Source organism: Salminus brasiliensis, chromosome 13 (assembly GCF_030463535.1).
Source record: "Salminus brasiliensis chromosome 13, fSalBra1.hap2, whole genome shotgun sequence".
NCBI lineage: Eukaryota > Metazoa > Chordata > Actinopteri > Characiformes > Bryconidae > Salminus > Salminus brasiliensis.
Genome location: NC_132890.1, coordinates 10,185,062 through 10,205,841, shown reverse-complemented (window position 1 = coordinate 10,205,841; position 20,780 = coordinate 10,185,062). Strand labels below are relative to the sequence as shown.

Below are 20,780 nucleotides of genomic sequence, written 5' to 3'. Positions count from 1 at the left end.
GTGTATTTTAAGCCAATCGTCTGACGTTTTTCCTCTCTTTCTCCTCTCCCCAGTGTTTGTCCAGGCCAATAAGTTGCAACAGCACATCTTTGCCGTGCACGGGCAGGAGGACAAGATCTACGATTGCTCGCAGTGTCCGCAGAAGTTCTTCTTCCAGACTGAACTCCAGGTTGGTGACTGAGCTCCAACGTACACACAGATCTCCACACAAGTTACTCTCCATTACTTTCCTTTCAGTGCAGTCCAGTTTGGGTCAGGATGGGTTTATTGGCATTTAGCTGCCATTTAGCTTAGTAATCTAGTAGTTTGTGGATTGTGTTGATGGTTAATGGAGGAATCAGTGTTCCGTTTATGTCCTGACTGGCACAACTGTTCCTATTGGTTCTATCAGCAGGGCAAAGTGAGTTTGATCCCCATCAGCTATCTGTGACTGGGAGACCAAAAGAGCAGAATTGGCCTCACTCTCTCTGTTGGATAAGCAGAATGAGCTTTCTCTTTCTCCCTGTCACTCAAAGTGATGCTGGCCAAAAGGAGGACTCTGCTAGCTTACATAAATTGTCAGTTCTTTTGTTAAACTGTTTATATATACAGTATATAAAGAGTTTAACAAACGTATATAGTAATCTGTATATGGTTATACAGATATACAGTACTGTGCAAAAGTTTAGACACCAGTTGAAATTGGAGTTATAAAGCTTAGTAAACACAGTAAGTTTATTTACTGAGGAAAACACTAATATTAGAATAACTACTACTAATTAATATTAATACAACACATCACTGTGTTCATTAAAACATCTCCAAAGCTCTCCTCATGGGAGTCTCGGAAAATTTGTAGTCATAATCCAACACCTGGTTTGTTAAATCAGTGCTTAATGTTGTTAAATCAGGTGAGCTGCTGATGAAATTGAACATATCAACATACAGGCTGTCCAGTATCCAGGAAAAATCTGGAACCAAGCTTTGTTCTTCAAACTAGCTCAGAAGCTATCACCTTCTTTTCTCACAATAAGAAATTCTTGTTGCTTTTTATTGTATTTATTCTGATCTGCATCTGTTCTGGTGTGATCTAGTGGCTTTACATACAAAAGGGCTTGGGTATATTTAGCAGTGCTGGGCTGGGAGGAAGGCTAGCATGTGGAATGTGGTTACTATACATCGTGCACCAGGAGTTGCCTGTGTTCTTGTGCAGTGAGCTCTTATGTCTGTGTGTAGGTGAGGCACACTGTTTATAACACTTACGGTGGACCTCAAAGTGAGCCTTTGTCAGCCATGAGAGGCGCAGATGTGACACAAATCAGAGCTAATAAGGGAATTAAAGGAGAAAACGAGGCGCATCCTCAAGCCAGTAACGATTAGACCCACCACTCTGCAAATCAATCAGACCACCTGCTGTACACTCTACTACACACATGTGTTCACACACGAGGGTACGCACACTATACACACACACACAAACACACACGTGTATAGTAGGCCTGCACCCGTGTAAAAGATTCTGGGCCAGATAATCAGCAGTAATTCTGGTATCTTGCTGCCATGTAGTTGATTTCTTGTGTTTGAGCAGAAATGAAGGATAGTGGATTCAGAGGAACAGGTTCAGCAGTTGTACAGCATTATGGCCAACCTCAGGCTTATTTAGTGTCAGAACGGGTAGTTCGTTGCACAGCTGCAAGCGTGTCCCGGCATTCAGGGTGGACTTTAATTCATTATTGCTCTCACACAAAAACCTCACATCTTCAAAATGGTGACTTTACAGGAGAAGGAAAAACACTTCATAGCTTTCAGTGGAAGTCAGAGTTATTACTAAGTCATTTTGAAGCATTTCTATCAGTCCATTTATCATGGAATTTTGACACTGACAGATTCGGATGTAGTACCTGTGTGGTGTTACATTGGTAATGCATGTAAATATGCACACACAACACACACAGGCCACCTGCACTGCACAGTATGGTGTTTACCTTTGAACACACCTGATTCAGCTCAAGAAGGACTTGATAATCAGCTAATGATGTGCAGGAATCGGGTGCAGGAAAAACATGACACTCCAGTGCAGGTGGGCCTCCAGAGTTGGAAAACATTGGATTATAGTATGTTAAATAGTATATAGCATAAAATGCAGTGTGACAGTGTTGCTGTGTATGTACATATATTTTAGTCCTGTATAAATGGTGTTTAGTGTAGCACCATGTGTCCAGTTTTAAAAGAAAATAATTTGTACATGTAGTTGTAGTTTGATGATATTTAAATGTAAAAAAAATGGCACAACCATAGACAAACACAATCTAACTAAACTAATAACAGTTGTATTTTCCGCATCTTTCGTTGAGCACATTATGCAGTATGCAGGCTAGAAAAAGTAAGTGAATGCTTAAATTAATTGTAATAACCTGTAGATCCCCTTTAGCAGCAATCACCTCTACCAGACGTTTCCTGTAGCTGCAAATAAGATCAGAGTTTGGACCATTCCTACCCTTCCAATGTGTTTTCAGTTTATCAATATTTCTGTAATGCTTTACGTGCACAGACCTCTTCAGATCATGTGTAATTAATGATCAGACCACATTTCATTAGCAATCAAAGCAGAAATCCAGCTAATTCCAAAAGGTTCACTTACTTTTTTCTGGCCTTCACTGTGGATGTATCCTCAGTGTGCTCAATAAAATACATGATCAGTGCAAGTGTTTGTGTATTATTAGTTTAGTCTGATTGTGTTTAACTATAATTATGACCATATGACCATATTTTATTAGCAGTCAATTCAGAAATCCAGCTTATTCCAGAAGATTTACTTACTTTTTCTTTCAAATGTGAAAACACTGTGCAGGGCTTTCAGTGTATACAATGTGATGTGTAGTGTCATATCACCTTGCACATGGAAAAATATGTGAGACACATGTATACCACAGCGAGGCACATAGACTTCAACTGAAGAAGTAAGAAAAAAAGCAGTGGTCTCTGACTGGTTCTCGGTGTTAGCCGATACCCTGAGTTCAGGTATCAGTATTGGTATCAGGAGAGATCAAGTGGGATCTGTGCATGTCTGTTTTTTGCTGTGTTTTTGTATATATATATATGTGTGTGTGTTTGTGTGTGTGTGTGCGTGTGTCACGGTAGAGAGCGCTTCCTAGGTGAACAGACAGCTCTATGCCCTACAGGTTCACGCCCAACTGCACAGAGCAAGTGTTCAGAGTGGGCTGTTGACAGGTCATCAGAAAGGGGCTCGGGTTACTGTAACATTCTTTGTGAGCCTGACATTACTTCTCTCCAGATGGGTCTCGCTCTCACTGTTACTGTGATAGGTGCACAGTTATACAGGTACACAGTCTCTCTCTCTCTCTCTCTCTCTGTCATGCAGGCTTTTATCTGCACTCCCTCAGGGAGGCCCTGCACCCCACCAATCTGAGACTGGAACACACTCGCTGCCTCTCTCTACATATACACACACAGGGAGGCTGTAACCACGCTTAAGCGGCATACACATTTTTATAGTGCTGCCACATGCACGCACACACACACACACACACAAATGCAGACACACACTCCAGGTGTCTCCCGTTATATAAGGATAATGTTTTAAGCAGTTAAACAAGTGCTTAGTTCAGGATTACTGCACATTATTGTTGCTCTCACACACCCTCACACACACACACACAGGCCTAAGACATGCAACTTCGCTTTCTGTTTCACAACTTTATTTTTACCCAGTGCAAATATTTATCCAGAACTACCAGAGTAAAATGCAGTCTGTACCTCCAAGCATTCTGCATAATGACATCCAAGACCCCATTTATATATATTATATCTGGATCAGGCCGAGCCCCATAAAAATGCAAGCGTTAACACAGCCAAGCATTTAAACCAGATCTAAATCCAGTCCCTCAAACCACTTCAGGAATGTAAACACATCCATCTCTCCAAGACATATTCAGAAACCAAAACTCCTCCCAGTACAACCAAAACACCAGTAATAATTGCTGTGTAATGAGCAAATTTGCATATCCCGTCCCACACAGTAATCTGATTTCAGTCTAACCAGAGATGCATTTGACTACCAAGTGTAAATCCAGATACTAGTCACATGTACTGACCAGGTGTAAAGGGCATGAGATTGGTGGAATTGGTGCAACCCGCTCTCCCATTTATAAACCTGAATATGGTGCACACTGCCGAAATAATATATACTGGCTATAATCATACCCATGATCGCCCAAGAACGTAAATTAGTTTCTGATACTGTAAAAGAAGGCCTGTCCAAGTAATGCCTTCTTCAAAGCTATCACCCAGTGCCCCCTAGCCATTGCTGTAGTAAATCTGTTGTCAGTTGTTTTCTCCTTGAAGAAAGCTAATATTCCGATCCTCATAAAGGCCTTGATCATGTGGATCAGGTGTTTCATCCTGCCCTGGCCCAAGCCGCATTCATCTTGCAGATTAGGGTTAGAAATATAGTAAGCGGTGTGGTAGACCTGCTGGAGTGGGGCTGGACACCCCTGTGATAAATGATGACTGAGCTGTAAGGCCAGCTGGCACTGAGGACTCTGTTCAGGGTTCATCTCTCGGGTTTGTAGGGCTTCCACATGCATCCGGAATATTAATGCCCGCCTTTTTTATTGGTTATACTGATGGAAAATGACCTAATTCCTTGCTCTGCACATTTATTTGGTGTAGGTTTTTTTCCTTCTGTTTGAATTTTCTGGATGACTCCTTGTGTGGAGCCTCGTTCAGATTTCCGTCCCATCCAGCTTAATTGATTTCGCCGAGTCTTCCTCTCTCTCTCTCTTTGCTGCTTATGGGGCAGACAGATTGAGGAGGGCGGGCTGCTGTATAACTCAGCTCAGCCAGGTTCCAGTGGGCAGCTGGGGTCAGCTCCGTCCTGCCCTGGCCTGGGCTGCATTCATCTTCCTGAGCTATGGGCCACCAGCTCCGCAGCTTGCACACTGCACACGTGTATGAGTATGTGTGTGTATGTGTGTGGGCGGGGTGTGGGGGGCGGGTCTGTACTGCTAGTTAGGCCTGAGGTTAATAGCCTGCTTGTATCAGCACAGTTAACTTTAGCTTTTCAGGTGAAGGTCACTGTCTGGTACTAAACATTGGTCAAGTGTTTAGATGGACTGTGCTACTAGTTAGGTGGGAGGTTAGGATTCTCCACTATTTAAAAACAAATCTAAAATCTATCTGACGATAGTTGAACCCTTCTGTTGATACACTAAATAGACAAAAGTATTGAGACACCTGCTCATTCATTGTTTCTTCTGAAATCAGGGTTTTTAAAAAAGAGTTTATCCTGCTTTTCTTGGAGTAACTGTTTCTGCAGTCCAGGAATGCCTATGAAATGCCTATATCCAGGGATGCCTATTTCTATGAGACTTTGGAGCACTGCCATGAGGATTTGATTGCATTCAGCAATTCAGAGAGGTCAGAATGTTGGATGATCACCGCCCCACTTTATCCTCAACTTTCCAGCTTGTCCCTAAAGTATTGGATGGAGTCATCATTCCAGAGAACACAGTTCAAGTTCTTCACAGCTCAGTGCTGGGGGGCTTTATACAGGCATGGTGCCAGTAGGTTTAAGTTTATACGTCTCTACAGGGACTAGACAAGTTGTGTGTGTGCATTTGCACATCTATGTCAGCAGTGGGTGCAACTTAAAGTAGCTGAATGCATTCATTAGAAGCATACTTCAGTCATGTCAATCTGCAAGTAGTTTGTGCATTGGGTGGGGGTGTGACCTACATCTCCCGTAAGCCCCTCCCCCCCACCCTCGTGTTCCCCACATGCGGCCCAGCCCCAGCCGCGACGTGACAGTGATGTAGGGCCGGCGGCGCTGGGCATATGGCCGGTCAGTCCATTTAGCAGCAGGAGGAGCGCTGGACCCTGTCGGTCACTGTCCACCTCGCCCCGAGGCCGGTCAGCCAAGATCTTCGCTCCAGTCGACGGCTCAGTGGGCACACACTGCCCCCTCCATCTCTCCACACAAGGTTCCATCTTTTCCTTCGTCCCTCTGTCCCCTCGTGCCCCCCAGTGTCTGGACTTCCGGACCTCATCAGCCTGGTGTGGATGGGTCAGTAAGGGATAGTCATGCACTTTCAGACTACTCCATAGAGGCCAGCCCCTTGAACTTTAGCTTTATTAGCAAGACTTCTTGTTCAGTGTTGTAATTCAGTAACTATGAGACTGATGACTGGAGGTGTGGACCCAATATACCCAATAGAGTTATCTGCATCTTTTCAGGGAATTTGTTGCATACATTTTGGACAGCTCCTTAATTTGAACAAGTACTAAGTACTGGGTTATTTCAAGTAGTTATCCACAAATACTTCATGCATTTGGTCGAGGCGTGACATCGCTGTGAAGTAACTATGAATACTAATCCTAATAACAGTATATATACTAGTATAATTGAATACTCTTCTGAATCTAAAGTTAGGTTGTTATGTTCTCAGAGTGGTTTAGGGGTCTAATATGGCGCTGCAACTATGACCAGGGGGTTTGTGAGTTCAAATTCTGAGCCATGCCACTTTCCCACCAGTGGCTGGAGTCTGAGAAAGCACAATAGCCTGTGCTCACTCCGAGTGGGTACAAGCACAAGCACAAGCACAAGCCGGCATAAGCGTCTGTTAGTGGGTGCAGTGGAGCTTGGGACCCTGCTCTTTTCACTGAGCGTAGCGGCTGTCCGGCGATGCCAGACAGTTCCGAACATATATTAGGGTTATAAATGTGTGTACTGTATCCAAGACATCTTGGTGCACTTAAAGATGGTTCTGGGATAGTTGTGCTTACCCAGGCTCACTTTTGCCCCTTTTGTTCCCAGCTCTCCACTCAGCCCCAGTCATTCCATTCCTCAGTAAAGCTCAGTTTATTGCATAGTGTTTTTGTTTTTGTGTAGGTGTGTGTGTGTGTGTGTGTGTGAGAGAGAGAGAGCGAGTGTGTGATAATGAGGGTGGATGGATGGAAGGGCCTGGCCTGCTTGGCCTACCCAGCATGCCCTCCCTGTGTGGCCCCGCTCAGGGCCGGCCTCCGTTAATCCTGCTGCTTCCCCTGAGCTTCCTGCAGGACACGTCACTGCATCATCCTCTCCTGCTCCCGTATTGCCCCTTTTCCCCTCTCTCTCTCCCTCTCTTTCTCTCAAACACACACACAGACACTCTCTCTCTCTCTCTCTCACACACACACACACCCTTCCCTCCACTAACAGTTTCCAACTCTCTCTCTTATTCTCCTTTTTCTGTCTCTGGCATTCTTTCTCCCTCTTTCCCTCTCTCTCTCTCTCACCCTCATATGAGCCAGGCCCCATGCATATTTTAGCCCTTCTCTCTCTCTCCCTCTCTCTCCCTTTCTCATTCCCTCTCTCTGTGCCTCTCCCTTGTGTCCCATAAATAGTGCAGACGTAAGCTGGTAAATAAGTGATGCTTCGCCCTGATCAGCGCTGCTAGACCCACTCTGCCGGATCCCAGCTCCTCTGCTGGAAACTTCAGAGACTTTCCTCACTTTGTGTGTATGTGTGTGTGTTTGTGTGAGAGAGAGTGCGCAAGAGTGAGAGAGAGAGAGATGTATTTTCTTTCAGTTGTTGTTTTGTCTCCCTAGGTAATGCCCCCAAAAACACCCCGTCCAGCCCCCACTGTTGCCCCACCGTAGGCACTGCTGCTGTCATTCGCTGACAGCATGCCTCATCTTTACACACTACTGCTTCTAATGCAGCCCTCCAGGGGGCGCTGCCATTCCCCCCCCACCTCCCTCCCCTACCTGCACCCCCCTGCGTTTGAGTATGTGTGTATCTGTACATATACACTATTTCCTTTAGCGCCGGTAAATATTTAACCAAAGTCAGCAGTTTGGATGTGTGTCTGTGTGTCTGTCTCTGTGTGTGTGTGTGTGTGTGTGTGTGTGTGTGTGTGTGTTTAGAGGACAGTCTTTGCGCTTGTTTGTTGATGCCTCCTCCCTCCCCTTGACATCTTGAAAGTGTTGAATATTTGAGGCCTGCAAGCTCTCACACAATGAAGAGCAGAGTGATGTAAGAGGGCTTTGTTTGGGTGTGTGTGTGTGTGTGTGTGTGTGTGTGTGTGTGTGTGTGTGTGTAGGTGTGTGTGTGTGTTAACAAAGACAGCGGGAAGACAGACAGATTCATAAATGCCATACACTATGTATCCAACAGAGAAAGCAGATGATTTGTAAGCACCCCCTCCTCCCTTTGCTGCAGTAACAGCCTCTGCTCTTCTGAGAAGGCTTCACACTATGTGTTGAACACATTACTGTGAGGATCTGATTGCATTCAGCCATGAACACATCAGTCGTGGACATAAGGTACTGGATGAGGCTTCATCACTCTATCAGTTCAAAGAATGCGACTCCACAGTTTCACTGCCCAATGCTGGGGGGCTTTATACCCCCTCTAGCCAACACTTTGTGCTAGACATGGTCTTTTTAGGCTCATGGGAGGCTGTTTCAGAGCATATCCTTCTATTGGTCATGCACAGGGTGCAATTGGACACCTGCAACTTGCTAATTAGAAGGGGTATCTGGATACTTTTGGACATGTAGTGTGTAACGTTAATATTGTGAAGCATCAGCTTAGTCGATGTGTGTATCAATGAGTATCTAATGTTAAATGTACAGTAGTTTCCTGTATGTTACATGAGCAGCGTTTGATTGGATGCTGAAGGGTTGTCTTGGAGCTTATATGTGTCAGGTTTATGATTGCTGTAGATACTGTTGGGTTTATACTGTTGACGTACAGTTTTATTGTGTGTGTGTGTGTGTGTGTGTGTGTGTGCACGCTCGTGGCTGTCTGCCCATGTCCCAGCTGCCCTAGCTTGTGGAATGGCACAGTGTTTTATTAGAATGGGGATCTAGGGGGCTCTCTTCAGACCCCTAACCCCAACACACACAGTATTCTACACAGACATACACACACACATACACTCCCCAAATCCCCCTTCACTGTTGATTGGCTGGCTACTTGAGGTGTAGCCTAGGGACTGCAGTATGGGCAGTAGCTGGAGCTAAAGCTATGAGCACTGGGCGGAGGAGAGCACACACACACACACACACACTCTCTCACAAACTTACAATAGCCCACACACCTCAGCCTGGAGCCACATAGACAAAAGCCACCATAACAACTCCATAAGCAGCGTTGCTGGTTATCTGAGGTTTCACTGTAGGCTTCAGGGCACTGAGCAGGGGAGGACTCCATCGCTGACACTTTGTATACAGTTAGGCTTGTAATGCTGAGGCAGATGAGCAGCTTTTTCTCCTTTACAAATGTGACTTCTTGAATTGTATAGATCCTGTTGTGTTATCATCTAATGAACCAAATCAGTTAAGGGCTAAGTGTGTGCAGATACGTGCTCAGTGACTAGCACAGTGCATCCAACAATAAAGGCAGCATCATGGGTCTTGTATATATGGTGGTAGAAATTGAGACAGCACACAGAAAGCTACAACTTACCGCTCCAAACATTGCCCACAAGCACATTCTTGGCTAGGAATGATTGAAAAGTGGCCCAGGCAATTTCTTTAGAATGTCTATATATTGTGGGTGTCCAGTGAAAAACATGTATCTCCAAAATGGCAACCTTACAGAACAAGCAAAAAACCTACTTAATTTTTAATAGAAGTCAATATAAAATCATTTTATTCCAGGTCATTTTGAAGCATTTTTATTGGTCCATTCATCCCGATTTATTTACACAGCGTGAAGAGCAGCTACAGGGTTAAAATGATGAGACTAAAAATGGACAAAAATGGAGATACAACCCTCTGGAGCTTACATTCTTAAATTGACCATTTAAATGTCCCTATAATGAGACAATGTGACCTAGAGCACCGTGTGAAGAGCTTATCTGACCCTAAATCTGAAAACCTGAAGTCAGTTTAGACATTCTTCATATTTCTTGTGAAATTATACATTTACTCATGTGGACAAATTGTTTCAGTGCTTAAAACAGGTTTACCAGAGCTTCACAAAAGTAGAGGAATAATATCATGTATAATCGGCAAGTGTCCATTAGTCAGTTTCGTACAAACCATGCACATTGTTAAACTCATCCAAGTGTCAAAACAACGTTCATGCATTGTTCCAGACATCCATTTTGCATCATACTTCAGATGAAGCACATCCGAGTTCAGGTCTTAGTCCACTTGTTTGGTGTGCACCAGGGTTCACATCCTGACGCTCGCACTGGTCCTTACAAACCGCACCAACACCAGGGCTAAAAGTACCCTACATGTAAGGGTTAAACACACCCTGAATGTAATCGGTTCCACATGCTGATGCATTGTACTACACTAGACACATGGACATGCGTGTGGCCCAGCTACTCCGAGGGCAGACTGCAATGAGTTAAAGCGAATGGAGCCAAAGTCTCTGAATGCATCACAGTTCATATGTTAGATAAGATGCAGTTAATAGCGAAAGTAAGCAAATAATATAATTCCTTAACTAATGGAATGATCTGATTATCCTGTTATGTTGGGGTTTTTTTGGTATGTTTGTTGCTCTCCTTTGGTATGCAGACAGTGAGATCATGGCGTAGGGGAAGGTAAGCGATGCTGCAGTGTGTGAAAGTGTGTAGTTCTTCAGGGCGTTAGGGGAATGCGCAGACGCGCACACAATCGCACGCCCGCGCGCAGTGGACGGCTGCCTGGCGCCGAAGTAAGCCCGAGCAGGAGGGGACATGTTTAAGTTGTTTACCTGTTTTTGTTGTTGTTTTGTTCCCCTGCCCTTGCTGAGACGGAGCCTCAGACGAGATTGTGGCCTGGTGAATTCAAATCAAACCCGCGCGCCATGGGAGCTACGCTAATCTTCGGAGAAAATCAAGACGTTCACATTCATTTTATTACGGCGTGGGACACCGGCTCGGGCCGCTGCGCGTGTCGGCGTGTGCGTCCGGGCGCGTGTGTAATGAATAATGATAAAGTATGCATCGCTTTGCAAATTCTCAGCACTTTTGCCAGACGCGGCCGACTACACCAGTCGCCCGAGAAGCACCACTGCTCGAGATGACGATCCGTTAAAGGGTGGAGAAGATGGGAGAGATGGGTAGGTGGATGGATGGATAGATGGGTGGGTGGGTGGATAGATAGGGTGGGGGGGAGTAAACTTCAGCGGCTTGGCATGTGGGGAGATGTGGCGTCTGGTCTAAATTGAATAATTTGAGGAGTGGTGAGAGAGAAAGAGAAGGAGGGGGAGAGCGAATGAGCGAGCGAGGGAGGGAGGGAGGGAAGAGAGAAGGGAAGGGGAGAGGATCCATTGGGGCTAGTGTAAAGCTTGTTCTCATATCTGCCACTCACTTCTTTAGCCCCTCGCTTTCTGCGCCTGCCATTGTTTTCATCGTTCTATCTGTGACACGCAGAAAACAGAGAGGGAGATCGGGACAGACACAACATGAGAGAGAGAGAGAGAGAGCGATGGGAGGGAGGGAGGGAGGGAGGGAGGGAGAAGAGGGAACAAAATAGACTCGCCTCTCCAAGTGTGTGTACGTTTCTGTGCATACATGTGTGTGTGCCCCAGTCAGAATGACAGTAGAGCAAAGCGCCCGTGTGTTGGTGCTGCAGTGCTGCACCGCGTGCTGTGGTGTTGTCTGGCGCGTGGGTTGCCAGATCGGGACTGTAACTGTCAGCGCTGTGACACTGACGTACGAACTGTCGCCCAAATGACTTGAAATACACTCGAAATACGAAGCACACACACACACACACACCTACAAAGCACAGGGCAGTGGTGCTAGTTATGGTTGGTGTAGTGTAGTGGGTAGCAACACTACTTTCCCCATGGCAAGCTAGGGTTCGATTCCCCAGTGGGGAAAGCGCGCATGGCTGGTAAGTCACTCTGGATACAAGCTTCAGCCAAATTCTGCAATTGCAAATGGAAATCTGTTGGCTAGCTGGTAGTTAGCTTAGCTAAGTGTTCTTCTGAGCACTATCCAGCACTGCTAGGTGTTCACAATGAACAATTAGGCCAGCTGTTAGTTAGCTAATCAAGACTCCCCCTACTTTGTCGTTTAGAAGCTACACTAGATGGACAAAAGTATCGGGACACCTGCTTATTCATCGTTTCTTCCGATATCAAAGGCATACCAAAGCTTCTGTCTTGCTTTTGTTGGAGTAATTTTTGTAAAAAGTCTACTGGAGTGTGTTCTGATATTGGGGGGGAAAGGCAACAAAGCCACAGTTTGATAGCGACCTGAGATCTGCATTTAAAACTTAATAGAGGTGCAGTGTTAGTTTGCATACTGTTAGAGAAAGCATGCTGTAGGGGTGTAATGGCCCCATGAGTGAGTGTGTGTGTGTGTGTATGTGCGCATGTTCTGGCAGACTGTTGGGGTGGAGAACTGCTGGAGTAATCACACTGTACATTATGTGCTGGTATGCTCCTCTAATGATCTCTCGCATAGCAAGCACACGCAGGCAGGGGGTCCTTCACACACTCACTTTCACACACACAGGTAGGGTGCTAGCACCTCTTGTACACACTTAGACACACGCACGCGCACACATACACACACACGTGAACGCATGTGCATGCATCACACAGAAAGGGGTCTTACACGTGTGTTTCTCCCTCCCTTCACTCTCTCACTCACTCATGCGCACGCTCACGCAGGAAGGGGTCTTACATTGTGTTCTCTCACACACACACAGAAAGGGGTCTCTCACACCTTGACGTTCTCCGTTCAGCAGCTAGAGTCTGACATTACACTCTATAAATCACACAGCGCTGACAGCAACCTTTCTCTCCCCTTCTCTCTCGCGCACACTCTCGCTCTGTCTGTTTCTCTTACACTCTCTTTCTCACTATATTTCTTGCTCTCTGCGTCGCTCACTATCTCTCTCTCTCTCTCTCTCTCTCTCAGTTCAGGGCTGTATTGTAGTATTGTAGTCTGACGGGCCTGTTCCCCAGGGGCAGGCAGGGGTGTGTTGCGGCTGTGACACGGAAAGGCAGTGTGTGTACTCCGGTGCGTCTCTGAGCAGCGGAACACGGTTAGCGTAGCGTAGCATAGCTTTAGCCTACCGCGGCGCTGTCACCCATGACACGGCCCGTCTGGGACAGTCGAGCTCATCTGGCACTCGAGCCTTCCCATCCCACTGAGCTTAACCAGCACCACAACACTGTGTGTATGTGTGTATGTGTGTGTGTGTGTGTGTGTGTACATACGTTTTTCTGAGACTGACAGAGAAGTGGCCTTGGTCTACGTGTGTATAAGCGTATGTAATTTCAGGTGTTTTCTACACTGTGTGTCGACGGTTAAAGCTACTTTATTAGCCACCAGGAAACAGTACGTTTCTTAAGACCCTCCCTGAGCTGCTTAATTTGTTCAGAATAATTGGACAACTAATTGCCTGAAAAATCTGTTCTCATCAGACGAGTGTGTGTAGGACAGAGGCACTCGTGTGCGTATATGTGCAGGTGTTTGATATTATGTGAGAGAGACTATGTGTGAGAGGTGTGAGTGTATGTGTGTGTGAAGAGTGCCAGCTGACTGCTCTGAGCTAGCAGAATGGAGCAGTAGGTCAGGGCCAGTGTGCAGTTCAGGACAACCAGCGAGAAACAGAGAGAATGATGAAGGATTTCACCTGCATGTTCTGATCCACTCTTTCCAAAAGTATCCAGACGCTTCTTTTATGCTTAAAAAATTCAGATAATTGAAGGTGCACCCACTGGTGACACAGGTGTCTGAGCAGACTCAGGTCATATAATCTGTGTAGAACAGCATAGGCAATAGAATGAGATACTTTGGAGCAGCTGGACACAAGCCTAGGGTCACTCTGCCCAGGGCCAAGCCAAGCCCTGGGCTGTGGGGCTATGGAACTATGCTCTCTGGAGAGAACAAGCACCATCCAATATGTGTTTTGGGGTGGCGTTTATGATCCAGAACTGATCATCTAACCAGATCCATTACAACCAGACCTCAGTAATGCTCTTGTAGCTGCATGCAATCAAATCCTCACAGTAATGTTTCAATGTGAAGAACTAACAGATGCACATTATGTCAAAAAGGGAAAAATGGCAACAAAGGGACTCTGAGTGGTCAACCGCACAAAGGATTGCTGGTTTGAACCTCGGGTCATGCTGCCTGCCATCAGCAGCGGGAGGCTAAGAGAGCACAATTGGCCTTGCTTTCTCTCCCCACATCACCTCAGTGTGATGTTGGTCTGCATGGGCATCTGCTAGCCAATGAATCAGAACTGTGTACCTGGGGCTTTCCTCCAACCGGTGATGGTGCATTGGTGGCAGTTTCGAAAAGAGGCAATGGCTGATTGCATATGTGCCAGAGGAGGCATGTGCCAGTCCTCAGTACTCTCCCAGTGTCAGGAGCATTACATGTGAGGGGGCGAGTCCTATGGAGTTGGTTGGGTAATTGAACAGCCCCTTCAGATTCCATGGTCCATTGAATCATCTCCAGATCTGATTTTGTGAGTATATGTCCTGTGTGTGTGTGTGTGTGTTTGTGAGACATAGAGAGAGAACAAATGAAAACTCAAAGCTTGGGCGGGTCAGTGGTATGAGAGTCCGGTGCTGGCAGTACTAAGTGGCAGCAGTAGGGGCCGGAGGAAGTCCCCATGGGTTGGTGCGCAGGGGGGCAGGCTGCAGTGCGCCACAGTGAAGCAGGACACTGCCGCAGAGAGGGAGAACAGGGACATGAACAGGCCCTGGACAGGCTGGGTGCAGGCTGGCCTGAGCGCGCGCGAGTGCATGTGTGTGTGGAGAGGGAATCCAGGGGCAGGGCAGGGGGCCGTTTATTTGTAGCGTGTTCCCAAGCGAGTTTCCTGTCTCTGGGAGGTGAGAGCTGGGAGCATATGAAGCTTTAAGACAGCCCATCTGTTAGTCTCCGGCCCTTGGAAGACTGTCAAGTGGGTCTAAAAATAAGCCGCACTAAAGTGCACCAGGCGGCGAAGGTGATTTTTCATTTTGTGTTAAAAACGGAGCAGAGAGGGACAGGCCTGCGTCCTGAGAGCAAAAGCTACACACACACACACTGCCCTCCACCACCCCACCCCCACTCTCCCTGTCCCTGTCTCTCTCCCTCTCTTTCTCTCTCTCCTGCCAGCCTCAGTGTTTCCTCTTCCTGTTTGTGTCCAGTCTCCAATCCCAGGCCTATAGAGAGACTGGCAGAGTGCACTGCTCGGATGTCTGGTCTAGTTTCTGCGTGTCCTGTGTGTGACCACTGTGTGGCGTACAGTGTGTATGGTGCGGCGTTTGGTTTACTGTTGGGTCAGACTGATTCAGTATCACAATGTCTTTCAAATATTAAAGTTGGTGCTTGATTACGCCTTAATAACGTTAATGAATTCATGCTCATTAAGGTGCAGCCATTAGGGATTTTTATGGCTGATTCCTATTCCTTTACTGCCAAATTGGTTATTTTTTGGGACTGATTTGTATGAATATTTTGACAACAAATATTAATAATGACATCATTAATATACATGCCATGCAAACATGGTGCTGATAGCCTTCACCAGTATAGTCAAAGCACCTTTCTAGTAGCAGGTTTCAGGTTCTCATTCCATTTTAAATGGTGCTGCTGATACCCAAAGAACTAACAGGCTAACAGGGCTCCACTAGAAATACAGGCTTCAAAGCAGTACTAATTACTAGTGTAATTCACACATTGACACGCCACTAAAGGACACATTTTTCTGGACGAGCTGAGAGATACAGAACCGTCACTGAAAGTGAAAAAAGCACATGGACTGATGTGGTAGAGTAATATAATCCCATTGAAATGAATATAATTTCGCTCATGAAAATACGCACCAGAAGCCAAAAGTCAATGCAACTTGACAGAAAATGGGGGGAAACTCCCTGGGCTACAATGGAAGATTGGATATGATTGGTTTATGAGCTGTCGGTCCTAATGATTCCCATTTATGTTTGTATTTCATCAGTGTATTCCGGTTTGAGGGTCCTCATTGGGGGTGTGCATGGTGCTGTATGAGATATGTATCTGAACTTGGTAAATGGGTTCACACCCATGTGTGTGTGTGTGTGCACACTTTGAGGTCAGCTTAGTAACACAGTCAAGTCAAATGACAGAAGACTAACCACAGCTTTTCTCTAGCTTAGACTGTATCTACTGTGCAGCCGGCATACTGCTAGCATTTGTCTTTCTGTCTGTTTCTCTCCTTCTCTCTCTCTCTCTCTCTCTCTCTTTTTGTTTTAACAGAGCTAGCCAACACATTACAGTCTCACCGACACCGCACCGTCCCCAGGGGGCACCACAGAGCCGGGAGCCAGGGGCCCTGCGGCACATACACACACTCACACACATACACACACGCGCAGAACCCTGATTGAAAGTGACATGACAGCAGCTCCGGTCCGGCTGCGCGTACATGCTCTGTGTGTGAAAAGAGGCAGTGTTGGGAAACGCAGATTTGATTTTTTTCCTTTATCTCTCCATTGCCCTCCCTCTCTCCCTCTCTTTCTCTCTCTCTCTCTCTCTCTCTCTCTCTCTCTCTCCCTCCTCCCCCTTAGCGGGTGCAGCAGTCTGGCGGTCTCTGCATTAGTAATGCGACTGGGCCATATTTCCCAGGAGTGCGCAGCTCCGCAGGATTTAGCCTCTCTTTTATAACCAGTTTAGGAAAACAATGACAGCGTAGATATTGACTGAGCTCCAAGGGGCTGTTCTGCCCACCGCACACCCTCCCCCCCCCAGGCCCAGTGTTGAGCAGAGGGGGGAAGAGAAGGCAGGCTGTTCCACCTAGTGCGCAGCCTCCCCCCTGCCAGAGCTCCGGAGTGGTCACACTGAGGACTTTTGGTGCGGGTGTGTGTTGAGCGGCTGTGTGCAGCGGTGCAGGACTGGGGAGATGTTTATGAAGACGCAGGCAGGTAGAAGCAGCAGCAGCAGCAGCGGTAGCTCAGGCTTAACAAGGCCAGGCCTGGAGAAGGGACCTTATTCTTGAGGAAGTCTTGAGGAAATCATCAGTCTTCTGCTTCTTCTTTGATCAGAACTCACAAAGCAACTAGAACACGTTCATCACCTCCTCTATAACCAGCTAAACCCATCCCAAAGCCTAGAACAGTGCTTTCCATCCTGTTCTCCACCCAAATCCACTCTTACCTAGAATGCTCATCTCTGCATCAATCTGTTGCAGAACGTTCTCCTTATTCACCCTTATTTACTACGTTCTAGAATAATGTTCACCATCCATGTCTATCCAGAAAGTTCTCCTCCATTCACAATGTTCTGAAATGTTCTCCCCATTTATTCTAATCTCGAATGATCTCCTCATTTCATACTGTTCCAGAATGTTCTTTCCATTCATAATGTTCTAGCACGTTCTCCCCAATACACTGTGTTCTAAAGTGTTCTCCACCATCCATGTCTTTCCAAAGTTCTCCTCCATTCACACTGCTCTAGACACTCCACCTCAGTTCATGGTGTTCTCCAATGTTCTCCCCATTCATCCTGTTCCAGACGGTCATGTCATGTCCATGTTCTCCCTGTTTCAGGAAGGGTTCAGGAGAGTGCTTTTGGGACTGTCTGTGGGAAAGGATTGGTCAGGATTTGGAGCACATTGAGTGTTTTACTAGATGGTTGGGAGAGAGGTATGGGGCTCTTTTAGGACTGTTTAAACAGCCTCTCTCTTTCTCCCTCTCTCTGTCTCTCTATCTCTCTCTCCCACTCTGAGAATATATCAATTACAGCTGCATAGCACTGATGTCATACTGCGAGTCATTATCAGATTCAGAGACACACACCATTCCAGCGATCGATCGCCTGCGGCTTGATCAATAGCGCTGCCCCCGACGACGCACTCAAATGAAGAGCGCAAACTGCGACTGGCCTGAAAAACGTGTGTGTTCCAACACACTGATTAACTAATTTAAACAAGTGTAACCGGCGTGATCGCCTCCGCGTCAGCCACCAGCCCGACAGAGATGATGTTAGACAGGCGTGTGTGTGTGCAGGTACCTGTGTGAATGTGTGTACATTGCAGCAGTGCAGGAGCGTGTGAAGTGTTATAGTGTGTGTCATCAGAAAGATAGTAAGCAGTGCTTGTACGCAGTGTGTGTCTGTGCGTGAGCTGGTGCATAGTGTTAAGTGCGTGCAGTGTCCCAGGAGGCCTAAACGTGTGTATGTGTGTGTGAGAGAGAGAGAGAGAGAGAGAGAGAGAGAGAGGGTAAGAAAGAGAGAATGGCTGTTTGTTTGCTGGGCTCTCCCCACCCTTCCACTCTCACTGTGCAGTTTCCATCAGGCCACTGCAGTAGCAGTGTAACCCCCCCACAGACCCCAGGGAGCGCACTGCCTCTCAATCCCTCCTCCTGCAAATCAATAGAGCTCCACACAACCCACTGCACCTGCGGGAGAAGTGCGCACACACACACACACACACATACACATACGCAAACACACATACTGCGGCCATGCACTTAAGACACACAAATACGCATACGCACACAAGCATGGAATGGTGCCCTTGATTCTGTTAATTACTCGCTGTAAGGCACACACACACACACACACTCACTCATTGGTTCATAGCAACATTTAAATGCATTGACACATATAGCTAGCCATTGAATTACATACAGGCAAATGCACTGAAGCACATGTGGCCTTATACTCTGCTCCGCATCTCTTTCAGCTGTGGCTTTTTACATGTAAAAAACTGATATTCACGCAAACAGACATCAGTGCAGTAAAAGGAGCATGACTGTCTAGTTATCAGAACAGGAGCTGATCTGAGTTAGAAGGTGTAACACTGATAATGGTTAATTCCATGTTTACTTTGGGGACTATTTGGTCTGTGTTTTAGGACAAAATCTCAAAATCGACAACACAAAAATGTCAGAAATGGTGTAAAACAATATATCTCAGCTATCCGGCAGCATATTCAGAGCCATATTTTGTCATTACTTTCTGGAGGTAACATTTAGAGCCATTAAACTCTGGACTGTGAACATTTCGACTCTGTAAAGCTTTGTCCGAAGCTGTGCCCTATTCACTGTATAGTGCACTACTTTGGGGCTCTGCTGTTATGTAGTGCTAAATTTTCAGTGAACTGTAACAATCCCACAATGCAATGTAATATAGTGTACAAATGATGTACACTAAACAGACATGGAATACTTACAATCCACAGCGTGAGGAATGGATGGGTGAGAAAGACTAACGGTCAGATTGTTTATCTCGTCTTCTCTTCTGTCGCACAGCAATGAGCTCATTCACATAACGACGTGTCAGAAATCATTCACTCCCTCCTGAATTCTGATCCCTTAAACTGTGCTTCATACAGTGATCAGGATTTATCCTCATGTAGGGGATAGTGAATAGGGCACAGTTTCGGACATAATTTACGTTTCTCTCAAGAATTAAGCATTCTGACCAATCCGCTCTGCATGACTGTTTTTGCATTTTAAAAAATTGTTGAAATTCCCCTTTAAAGTATTTTGCCATTGGTCCATTTGTCATGAAATGGAACAACGGTGTATAAAATAAAACAAAGTTAGCGTTGAAAAAGTTGAATGATATGGTACATGCTATATGGACAAAAGTATTGGGACACCTACAGCAGCCTTCATGACATCCCATTCTAAATCCATAGGCATATGGAGTCTGCCCCCTTTGCATTAATTAAGTTAAGTCAGCGGCGAATTGGTGACTTTTATGCACTATGCTCATCCCAGCCCTCGCCGACCCCGATATGTAACTTTACGTGGTCTGAGTTGCTGTGGTTTCTAAAATGCTTTCACTCACACTCTTCAACAATACCAAAGTGGAGTGTCTAGGTTGGAAGAAATTTCACCAACTGACTTGTTGCTACAGTGGCATCCTTTTACACCACTATGCTAGACTTCAGTGATCTCTTTGAAAAGAATGACCCATACTTTCACAAATTTTGGTAGAGGCAGACTGCATGACTAGGTGCTTGCTTTTATAACACCTGCCTGCATTCAGTGATCAAAAGGTGTCTATAGTGATAACACATAATAACCGATCACTTTGACAAAGCCCTTTCTGTAATGTCGGAGCGCTGTGCTTTTGTAGCTCTAAGTTACAGAAGGAAAACTGGTATATATATATATTTTTTGCTTGATCCCTGGAACGCCGCTGTACGCTCACTTTTCCACATCAACATTCAAACATACTGACACCAGTATCTAAATACAGTCCATAATACAACACAGACACATACATACACACAACGTCTTGACCCAACCCAATGCGACCAAGCCTCATTCAGTGTTGAGGAGACCGCCGCTGTTGTGCTGCTTGCTCTGGAAGCAGACTGGACTACAGGATGTGTTTTGCTTTTTGTCCGAGATGCTGCAGCCCTGCGTGTTCTGTCTCCCCCTTCTCCTTGCTCCTTGGTGAGGGAGTCTGGGCTGGAGTTAGAGGCAACGCTGACCTCTGCTGGCGGGGGGCAGCAGCGCAGGCAGCGAGGCGCCGTGCTAAAAAGTGGTTTGCTCTCATAATGGGGTCAGTGGCTCCCAGAGAGATGCGCCTCCTCACTGGAGAGCCCTCCTCCCGCGCTTGTCTCCTCTCCTCTCTTCTCCTCTACGGGAGGGGCCGGAGCAGAGGAGGAGCAGGAGGAAGACAAGAGGAAAGAAAAGAAAGAAAGACGGAGTGGCCTTAAAAAAAAAAAAAGGCTCCGTCTGCTCTTCGGGCTGAGGTTTCGAAACCCAGCGGCTTGGCCCTCCTCTGGAACCATGTGGCCCTTTTGCCAGCAGTCATTTGAGCAAAAACATGCACACTCCGATAAGAGGCAAAGAATAAGTATTTATCAACGGAAAACCGTGTTTAATCCCGCACGTTTTATTCAGTTTT

The 20,780-nt window shown here is 46.2% G+C and overlaps 1 protein-coding gene across 1 annotated transcript in view; it reads left to right on the top strand.

The window, feature by feature from the left end:
• The window catches only part of znf423 (zinc finger protein 423), a 181,993-nt gene that overhangs the window by 159,308 nt on the left and 1,905 nt on the right, over positions 1-20,780 (top strand). Inside the window, exon 8 of the mRNA XM_072694860.1 lies at positions 54-169. Within this exon, the coding sequence (XP_072550961.1) occupies positions 54-169 (116 nt within the window). The remainder of the gene's footprint in view (positions 1-53; positions 170-20,780) is intronic.